At 45.9% G+C, this 11394-nt stretch overlaps 1 protein-coding gene across 1 annotated transcript in view; it reads right to left on the reverse strand.

Moving 5' to 3' along the window:
- slc1a5 (solute carrier family 1 member 5) overlaps window positions 1–9904 on the reverse strand; it is a 16045-nt gene extending 6141 nt beyond the window's left edge. Inside the window, exons 1-4 of the mRNA XM_080845365.1 lie at window positions 9047–9904; window positions 920–962; window positions 532–597; window positions 159–325 (exon numbers count right to left, since the gene is read on the reverse strand). Of these exons, the coding sequence (XP_080701491.1) occupies window positions 159–325; window positions 532–597; window positions 920–962; window positions 9047–9585 (815 nt within the window). The 5' untranslated portion in view covers window positions 9586–9904. The remainder of the gene's footprint in view (window positions 1–158; window positions 326–531; window positions 598–919; window positions 963–9046) is intronic.
- Window positions 9905–11394: the final 1490 nt, after the last annotated feature.

Genomic DNA, 11394 nt, shown 5'->3' on the forward strand with positions numbered 1-11394 from the left:
ACTGAACCTAACAAAATCTGCCAATTGTGCTGTATTTCAGAAGCACAGTATTTAAAAGAACCGCTACAGAGGTACCCAGATAATTGTTACAGATATCGGGTCCTTATTTGTTTTCATGGGTCACCAGAGCAGATGGGGGGGGGGGGGGGGGTCCGTACCACATGATCCAGGAGACGAGCACCATGGTGGCCTCGTTGAAGGAGTTGAAGAAGCGGATGAGGATCTCTCCTTCCTCCCCCAACTTCCTCAGGGCCACGCCGAACACGATGGCGAACACCACCAGACCCAGGATGTTCATGCCATCCACCTCTTTACCATAGGGGAGCTGAAGGGGACACACACACACACACACACACAATGTCACCTCATATAGGATAAAGACATTACATATATAAACTGATATCTACCTTGCTAATCTATTCTCATTGTAGTTCATGTTTTTTATTTGTAATCGCACACATGATCTTGGTGTCTAAATAAAGTTAGGGTATGCTTTATAAAGACATGACTGAAACAGCGGAGAGCACCTACCTTCTCCAGGGTGAAGTTGGACGTCCCGTTAATGATCACCTCCTTGAGGCTGTAGTGGGTGGCATACTGCAACCAGACAATGGGAAAAGCAGCAGTCAGTCACCATATCTCTGCACACCACATCTACAAACACTCATTAAAATGTCCTCTTTTGCGCCCTGCTAAGGGCATGTTTTTGTCTGAAATCAGTCACTTAAGATGGAAATGTCCTGAAATGTCCTGAACTGTGTTGAAATGTGCACGCAGGGGTAAAGAGGACATGTTGTTTTCTCCTCTCCCACACCACATACAGGCTCATGACATCAATTGGAAGAGAAGCGGGCAATTGTGGACACACCAAATTGAACACATTTAAGTATGAAGAAAAGATGAACGAAAAACAACTCACCGACTGGAATGCTGCGGACACCAGATTGCTTGGGAAGATGTTTCTGGAAAGGAAAAGAAGGTGGAATTCTGACTCAGGTCCACAAACAATATTCCTATCATTCCCCAAAGCAACAGTTCCCTCTTTCCCCATTGCAATGGTTCTTTCATTTCCAAATGCAACGGTTACCTTATTCCCCAAAGCAACAGTTCCCTCCTTCCCCCCAATGCAATGGTTCCCTAATTCCCAAACGCAACAGTTCCCTCATTCCCAAACGCAACAGTTCCCTCTTTACCCCCAATGCAATGGTTCCCTTATTCCCCAATGCAATGGTTCAGCAGACATACTTTCACAAGTGATAGGCCTCCAGCAGAAGGTGTTGGTTGCCAAGGCAGCACAACAGTTCAAGAAGCCCAGGGTCTCAGTTCAGACCAACACACCAGGGTCGAAAACACACAGGACTGTCAAAACTCACACACACACTGACCTTTGCTATCTTTCTTCTGCATCCTCAAAGGATTATGGGTGAATCTGTCTTTGGCTAGAGACAGGCAGGCCAAACTCCAAAAGTTAAAACTCATTCCTTTCCTAACATTCATAACACAGCAAGGACCCAGAAGACATCAGCCACCTCTGCAATGTACCGGATTAGACCATTCACTGACCCTATGCCTAAAAGTGTCCGGACTAGACCATAAACTGACCCTATGCCTAATACTGTCTGGACTAGACCATTTACTGACCCATGCCTAATACTGTCCGGACTAGACCATTCACTGACCCTATGCCCAATACTGGCCAGGTCTGGTCCGGTGTCCCCCTCGATCAGTGGGGCATTCCCGCTTGGCTGGCACCACCCCACAGGTCTCCCTCTGGCGCCACGCCAGGCCAGCAGCACCAACGGGCTCATGAGAGTGGCTGCCAGGCTAACTCCAGGCTAATGCCGTCAGTATGGTGTTAAGCTGACCGGGATCAAAGCGCTCAGCGCAGTGAATCCCAGTCCATCTAGACCCATGCCCATGCCAGTGTGATTCACAAAAAGCAAGCAGCGGTTAGGATTAGGGGGGGGGGTGACTAAACTACGGTGCTGTGGTTGTGACTTACAGTAGGTCTAACACAGCATATGATGGTATGTGACGGCTTACGGGACCTAAGCTTGCTCACCACAGAGTTCCACCACCTCTGTAGGGCTTGGTAGGCCATGGCGTGTTAGATGAGTGGGTGTGTGCTAACAGGGGAATTACCTGGGTGTCTTTCTGTGGCCTAGCGTAGCTTCCTAACCCCAATACTGCCATAATAAGGTCTGCTAGCAGGCTAACTGTAGCTCTACCCCAATACTGACATAATTAGGTCTGCTAGCAGGCTTACTGTAGCTCTACCCCAATACTGACATAATTAGGTCTGCTAGCAGGCTAACTGTAGCTCTACCCCAATACTGCCGTAATTAGGTCTGCTAGCAGGCTAACTGTAGCTCTACCACAATACTGCCGTAATTAGGTCTGCTAGCAGGCTAACTGTAGCTCTACCCCAATACTGCCGTAATTAGGTCTGCTAGCAGGCTAACTGTAGCTCTACCCCAATACTGCCGTAATTAGGTCTGCTAGCAGGCTAACTGTAGCTCTACCCCAATACTGCCGTAATTAGGTCTGCTAGCAGGCTAACTGTAGCTCTACCCCAATACTGCCGTAATTAGGTCTGCTAGCAGGCTAACTGTAGCTCTACCCCAATACTGCCGTAATTAGGTCTGCTAGCAGGCTAACTGTAGCGTTGGCATCTTCTCCCATCCTGTAAAATACAACCCGTGTATGTACACACACACACACACACACACACACACACACACACACACACACACACACACACACACACACACACACACACACACACACACACACACACACACACACACACACACACACACACACACACACACACACACACACACACACACACACACACACACACACACACACACACACACACACACGAGCGTGAGAGGCACTTTTTATAGGGGAAGCCTGATCTTGTGAGTATGAATGTTCCCTGGCCCACACACGCACTTGCTCGCTCGCTCCCTATCTCTCACACACACACTGGAGAAAAAAACGAGTAATGCTGGATTAAAAGCAGCTCTGTTCAGCTCTGTGGAAATTATAATATTTTCTCTGACCCACATCCACCCTTTTCAGGGAGGACACACAGCGGAAGTATTTAGTTACCTGAGTGCAACATAATCCCTGCAATCTGTGTGTGTGTGTGTGCGTGCGTGTTAAAGAGAGAGCAAGAGAGAGAAAGACACACACACACACACACACACACACACACACACACACACACACACACGAGATGCATGCGTGCACTCTTGCAGGAATGGAGGCAAAAATCCCAAGGGCAGCCGTTTGTTTACAACCTGCTTCAGGAGCTCTCGTTACGGAGTCCTGTGAGGGACAAACCTTGCGAAGCAAAGAGGTGCAAACAGGAAGTCCTACGGAAGTCTATGCACCGTGAGTCAGTGCCAGTACGTGACGGTGACAGTGTTGTGGTTGGTTTGATGAGCGGCACACCCTATCTGTGCCACTTGGTGTGGTTGGTGATATGAGCGTCACACACTTTGACTGAAACGTGATATTTATAAGGGCCTTTCCCCAACGCCCCAGTAGCTCCGTCTGATGGTGGCAGTGGTGTGGTTGTCGAGATGAGCGGCACAATTTCTGTAAAACTTGGTGTGGTTGGTGAAATGAGCAGCACACACTTTGATTGAAACCTTTTGATAATCATAAAGGTTTTCCCCAACCTGGTTGGAGCGGTTGATTTCAGAACAGAGCATTCAGTAGAAGGCTTCTAATGAGTGTGTGTGTGTGTGTGTGTGTGTGTGTGTGTGTGTGTGTGTGTGTGTGTGTGTGTGTGTGTGTGTTTCTCTGGTTGAGGGTGTGTGTATGTGGGTATTTTTCTCTGGGTGAGGGTGTGTGTATGTGGGTATTCCGAGTGAGGGTGTATGTTTGAGAGTATTCGTGCATGAGAGCGTGTGTTTGAGTTTGTGTTGGTTTATCTGGGTGAGGGTGTGTGTATGTGGGTATGTTTGAGTGAGGGTATCTGTTTGACAGTATTCATGCATGTGAAACGAGTCTGTGTGTTGCATGGCACTACTGATCTAATGTTATACATTATATATACGTTATATGGTTCTGTTTGTCTAGGTACGCGCAGAGACAAGCAGACCCAACACCAGCTCCACAGAATTCCCAGATTAGGCTGAGGCAGACCCAACACCAGCTCCACAGAATTCCCAGGATAGGCCGTGGCAGCAGCATGCAGTACCCTGAAAGGAACATCAAGTGACCTTCCACGCCAAGAATACCAGACACATCCGCATTTACAACCGTGACGCACACACACACCCCCCTACTCCACCCATCTCATACCTCGAACACGAACGCTTGCATAAGGCTCTCATGAGACAGACGGGAGACCAGCACTGAGCCAAGACGTTACGCTCTTTACATTCTGGTTGTTCCACGGAATTCCAATGACGTTTACATCCTTAATAGAACACAAACCCGTGTTTTTTTTTCTACGAGCTAATCAAATAATCACCAACGGTGATGTCGCTTTTATCATCTTTTCCCATCCCAGCCACTTCCTCTGGCAGCGTTCCAGAACACCACAGAAGGCAGAAGACTTCCGGGAAACCCAGGAGGACAGATTGGGAATATTAAAATGGGCGTCTACCTCATAAGCACTAAAACATCTGAGAATAGATGTGCAGTATGGAACACCGTTCCTTGACAGACGATCATAGATGGGGCCACCTCTGAAATGAACCCTAGTGAACTGGACATTATGAACTGGCAAGGTTGGCACGGAGTCTTTCTATTTGTGACCATGCATGAGGAAGTGGGTGTGTGTGTGTGTGTGTGTGTGTGTGTGTATGTGTATGTGTATGTGTATGTGTATGTGTATGTGTATGTGTATGTGTATGTGTATGTGTGTGTGTGTGTGTATGTGTATGTGTATGTGTATGTGTATGTGTATGTGTATGTGTATGTGTATGTGTATGTGTGTGTGTATGTGTGTGTGTGTGTGTATGTGTATGTGTGGGTGTGGGTGTGGGTGTTTAGGAGTGTGTGATTAGAACCGGATCTGCAACTTTCTGCAAAGCGCAAGAGAGGGTGGAGATTGAGAGAGAGGGAGAAAAGAGTCGCCTAACAGCCATTCCTAAATCTCCCTAACCTCAACCAGCCATTAACCTGTAGATAAACAAGTCACACAAATACACTCCTATGTAAAAGATGCAGTACGTCATCCACACTGTTCAGTGGTGACTGCGCCACTGTGAAACACATCTACAATACATGCTATGATTGCAATACATGTAGTGATCTGCAATGCATGCAGTGATCTGCAATACATGCGGTGATCTGCGATACATGAAGTGATCTGCAATGCATGCAGTGATCTGCAATACATGCGGTGATCTGCAATACATGCTGTGATCTGTAATGCATGCAGTGATCTGCAATACATGCTGTGATCTGCAATACATGCTAAACCGGCTTTTTAGCCAGGGGCTTCTTTCTCCCACCATGGTTAAAAAATGTGGTGGCTTAATGGTGCCTTGTCTGCTGAAATTATAAACTGAAAGGTTGGAAATATTTCACCCACGTTTAATTTGTATTTGATAGAACAATAACAAGAATAATGGATGTGCTATGATCGTGGTCATTATTTTCTTGCATTTGGGGAACTCAGTCCTGGTGTCCTCTGTCAGTCAATGGTATCCCATTGGTATTCGTCTAACTAACGTTGCTTCAAAATTGAGATTAGTTTATCTCGGAACCCTCCCACTTCACGAGGCCAACTGTCATTTGGCCTGGATGTTATGGTCTCTAGTCGCTACAACGCTGCTAGTCTCTTCCTGTGTGCACGGAGCTTCCCCCCCCTCGTGAGGTCTGCACGTATTTTCTGTGCTACTAAGTACACTCCTACTCAGCAGTTCAACCTTTCAGAAGAGATTTTCAGCAGGCTTTTCTTGCATGCAGTGAGAGAGAGAGAGAGAGAGAGAGAGAGAGAGAGAGAGAGAGAGAGAGAGAGAGAGAGAGAGAGAGAAAGATGTGGAAATAATAATTAAAGCTCTTTGGAAAATTTCTGTGATAGTGATCATGTGCACTTAAAAAAAGTAAATATGCCATTTTAAATTAGAGGCTACTGTGTGTGTGAGTGTGTGTGTGTCTCTCTCTCTGTGTGTGTGTGTGTGTGTGTGTCTCTGTGTGTGTGTGTGTGTGTGTGTCATGAGTCAACAGTCTACTGAAATCTCCATAATGGTTTGACAGCAGCCCAAAAGAGGGCCCTTCACTGAGAGGACTAAATGTGTCGTGCTGGCACGTGCCTGTGTGTGAGTGAGTGTGTGTGTGTGTGAGTGTGTGAGTGAGTGTGTGAGTGTGTGGACACGACCCTCCTAATTTAGCCCCTGCTGTGAGGCCAACACACACACACACACACACACACACACACACACACACACGCTCGCACGCGACAAAAGAAAGGAATAGGGGCAAGAAAGAAGGAGAGAGAGAGATGGACAGAAACAGAGCGACATGAAAAGCCATGGACCGTGAAGAGGAAGAAGGGAAATCAGGACAGGACCCTGCATGTGAACAGATACTAGAGGGAACAGGAAAAAAAGGAATGGAAAGTTGGAATGTTGTGGTATGATACTAAAAGACTTCCAGTTCTTCCTGATTTGACTGTGCTAAAAGGGCAACCTTCATAGGGAACAGAAAAAAAGGAATGGAAATCTGGAAAGTTGTGGTAAGATACTAAAAGACTTCCAGTTCTTCCTGATTTGACTGTGCTCAAAAGCCAGCTTTCAGATATAACTCAGAAACAGCCCACACAAGCGTGACCTTATGTGACCCTAGGCCATTCCAAAGCAACAATGACTTCTTGCAAGGGACCACAAGAAGTAATTTAAGTCACCGCAACTAAAGAGAAGAGAAAGTACTCCTGGGAGAAAATGCACCACTTTCACTGCATGCCAGCTTCGGGGGTGAAGCAAGAACGCTTGGGAGTGGGAATATGAAAAAGAGAGGGAAGGCGAGAGGAAGGGGGCAGAGGTGAACTTGAATACACTCTAATAAGGATTGTTAGCAGTCATGAAAGAGGGCTTACAAATTCAAGAGCTTCGCTGAGCTGTAGATCACATAAGAGCTTAGTAGTGTAATAAAGACTGGCTTTCTCTGGGTGGCTTTGTTGCATAATGCAAGTGTGACAAAGAGAGGTTAGAGAGAAGGTTTTTTTTTGTCTACTGTACAAGAAAGCAAAAAGTCCAGACAAGTAGTCTACTGGTGGGATTGAGGTCCAGAGGCCAGATCACATGTGGAGCCATTAGCTGTGTGTGTGTGTGTGTGTGTGGGGGGGGGGGGGGGGGGTGTCTCTGCTAAACAGCTCTTGAACTTTCTTGTGTTCGAATTGCAGTTGATATGGGTGCTCCCCATAGAGGTACTGGTGTGTGTTACTGTGTGTTGTTTGTGCGAATAAAAACTGACTGACAATGTCAGCCTTGTTTGTTTTGTAACAAAGAGTGCCAAGTGAAGGTAACCATAACAATGACAACACAGTCGGTAATTCAACAGGAAAAGAACTACAGTTATGAATTGCAGGTTCTGTGTACTGCTTGATTGGGCCTTCCACTGTTTATACTGAAACAAATGATTACAGAGGAGCTAATACCTATGGAGCCTTTCCAAACAGGAAGTGGACAGGAAAATAGCATTTATGAAATCCAACAGATTACAGTGGACAAATACCAATAACTGTACAGATTAACAAAGCCTATCTTCTGAATCTTTCTAATATAGGCAAGATATTAAACATTAACATTACTTGGAGGCAAGAAAAACAGACTACTTCAGGAGCAAGCTAAAAAAGACCAACGTTTTAGGCTCGATAATGAAAGGCTGGGGACAGAATGTTCTCTCTTAACTTTCCTCATCTCGTTTGGGAGTAAACACATGGCGAAAATCCTGGATATGACCGTTTTTGGAGATGGAGGCAGTCCTAAAGGGGATATTGTGTGCCAACGTATTGAGGCAGCTCCACCCTACACGGTTGTTACACAGATATGCATGTCTCCAGCAGGAAACACAACATACTTTCCAAGCTGTCGGTAGAGACACTCATAAACTGGTTGAAACAGATCTTTCTTGTTACAATTGAATTATATATCTGGGGGTACGAGGAAGTTAATTCCGTTTTTAAACAGTTTTAAGAATTTTTTTTTACATAACCTCTATCTGAGGGTCGTCTGGCATTTCACACATCGGCTAGCGATACTTTGAAACAAAGAGCAAACGAATTCCCGTTAAATGCCGTTCTACCTGTATGGCTATGTCATCGGATTGTTATGAAAGTGGATTAGTTTGCACACCTGCTGGTGTTACATTATAGCGATGAATAACACTGCCACTAACTACTGCTGTCAAAGACAAAACCTTCGAGTAATTGATTGATATGCCCGTTCAAAACAATTCGGCTCAAAACCGTGTGGACTTAAGAAGTGGGACAATGCAATGCAGTGGGACAGATTTTACTGCCATCTGGCACCTCGGGTATTAACTGACTTACGTTAGCGAACTAGCTAGGATAAGTTACCTGTTCACGCTGACTTGCGTGGCAGTAAACTCGGATCACATTTTGTGTGGTCTGTAAACATTCCGCCCTGTAGGCTACAAATGTTAACTTACGGGGCTCTTACCGACACACGACTTAACTTTGTGACGTTAACTCTGCACTGGAAGCCGCCTATCTTCAAACAGTTCTTGAATTTACCAAACAAGATGTGGCCATCAGCCAATTACTTATAAATAAAAATTCAGTTTTACATTAATCATCATACGTTCTTAACCAAATAGCACTTCCCTGGTCAACATTACATGAAAGAACAGTTGAGAATTATATTTAAGTATTGTCCCACGTGTGGGTAGTAGAGGGGCGAAAAGATTACTGTTACAGGGGGTGGAGGAGGAAGGGCTTATGTCTCCACATGGCAACACTACCAATCGTAGCCTGTCATTACATCAGCCAGCTGGTGTAATAGCTTTTTCATTGTTCTAATACAGATTGACCCTGTGATGGACAACTTAGACTTACCTGATCAAGTCTAAAAAGGAGTCTATCACCTCCTTTGCCTGTACGGGTGCACCGTCTCCAGCGAGGCTGGGTTTGGCACCGGTAACTACTCCGGGTTGGATGATAAATGCCATGATTACGCCGATGGTTGATGCGATCAAGGTGGTCACCAGGAAGAACAGCATCGCCCAGCCGCCCAGTTTCCCCAGGGCTTTGGGGTCAATGCTGGCGGCCCCTGAAACGAGACTGCATACGACCAGAGGAATGATGATCATCTTCAGGAGACGGATCAGAAGCTCTCCGGGGAAGCCGAAATAGATTATCTGCACTTTGCTGAGTCCCGCCGAACGCACACCAAGCCCAATTAACACTCCAATGATAACCCCAGCAACGGTTAGAATAACCAACAAGTTGGCTAAAGCAATTCTTTTTAACTTTTGCGCCATTGGCTCTGGCGCTTTGCTCGGCTGGCCGCCGGGCTGTCCGTTGGCGAACGACTCCTGGAGATGCGCATCGCCATTTGACGCCTTCCCATCCTCTATCGTTATCTTCTCGGCCATTGTGTATTTTAAACACTTGCCTACGACGTCTGATAATTGTTTCAATGTCAAGTTATATGTCAGAGGCGCAACTGCTGAAATTTGGTCCAAGTTAGGTTGCCTGTGCCCTTTCAGAGTACTACCACACGTCCACGTTCCTTCCTGCTTGTTACTCCATGCTCTGCTAAGCGCCGCGCGTCTGAGCCTAATGTCATTCAGCTTTCAGGTTGAACGTCATGGCAGGCGTGGCGCTGCTGATTCCACGTCTATGTTTTCCAATGGGGGGAGGAAAATGCTTCGGCATTGGTCAACTCACGTTTCTGACGCGCATTTTAAATATATTCACTAAAAAGTTCGAACTGAAAACGTTTTGCGCGTAAAATATATTAAAATAAAAATTGTTGTGACAGCAAACTCAGTGCAATATTTATTTGAGGTCTAAAGTTAATGTGAAGGGTTTTCAGTGCCGAGACACAGTATAGTATCTGTCTGTTCAGAGGATACAAAGCTGCTTGGGATCCACTGGTCTTTTTTTGTAGCGTAAAGGAGTACAGTAGGCTGTAGTTCATGCATGGGATTGTCAGAGAGAGAGAGAGAGAGAGAGAAAAAAAAGGGAGGGAGAGAGCGAGCAGATGGCGCGGGACATGAGAGAATGTCACTATGGCTACAGGAAGTTAGTCCCCACGTGCAGGAGTCCCAACTGCAATAACCCAGAGGTTTTAAATTCACATGTTGAGGTCATAGGAATGCAGTTTAGTGTGACTCTGGTTCTCCAGCAGAGGCAAGTGTGATCTTCAGACTAGTCATAGTGTAGCCAACAGTTGTGTGCAAAACACTAGACGTGAATAGGTGTCTATACATATTCAAATGCATAAAGAGTTTAGTTAAAGTCTGTTCTATTGATTTGCAGAGTGTTCCAGCTGTTGAATGGCCCGTTCTGGTGCTTCATTGATTGCCAAGGAGTCTTCATCCATACTCATGGTAATATCCTTGTCTCCTACAGTCTCCCTGTTTCAACCCGCCTTTCATCAGTAATACCCTGTGCCTTTGCCCACCACAATCTGTGTGTGTGTGTGTGTGTGTGTGTGTGTGTGTGTGTGTGTGTGTGTGTGTGAGAGAGAGTGTGTGTGTGTGTGTGTGTGTGTGTGTGTGTGTGTGTGTGTGTGTGTGTGTGTGTGAGTGTGTGTGTGTCTGTGTGAGTGCGAGTGTGTGTGGGTGTGGGTGTGAGTGTGAGTGTGAGTGTGAGTGTGTGTGTGTGTGTGTGTGTGTGTGTGTGTGTGTGTGTGTGTGTGTGTGTGTGTGAGTGTGAGAGAGAGCGAGAGAGAAAGAGAGAGAGTGTGAGTGAGAGAGAGAGAGAAGCCACAGAGTTCTTGCTTGAGTGTACACAAAGAACAGCCCTTATCCTAAACTGCTGAATTTGGAGCAGTTGTCTCTCACATGATGCACAGTCCCTGCTCCGACTTCTTTCATTCCTTTGGTGTCATATTTAGCCTAGGTTACTGGAGAAACTTTATGGTTACTGGTATTTCTGCAGCCTTTACCACAACCTGGCATTTTATGGTTATAGTACCTGAAGCTCGCTGTCATCTACCAGCTGCTAAGGCAATAAATGAGCATGAAATACAGAGTTGTGTGTGTCCATGTTTGGGTGTGTGTCCCCGTGTTTTTGTGTGTAAAATGTAAAATGAACGAATGCATTCTGAATTTTCTCTGAAATGATTTATGAATCAGTCGAGCTGTGTGAGGAAGGAATATAAAATATAAGACAGGCAGAGTGACCTTGAGAAGGGATTGAAAAAAAACAAAAAACTACGGGACTGCACAGCTGGC

This window comes from Sprattus sprattus, assembly GCF_963457725.1.
Source record: "Sprattus sprattus genome assembly, chromosome: 9".
Classification (NCBI taxonomy): domain Eukaryota; kingdom Metazoa; phylum Chordata; class Actinopteri; order Clupeiformes; family Clupeidae; genus Sprattus; species Sprattus sprattus.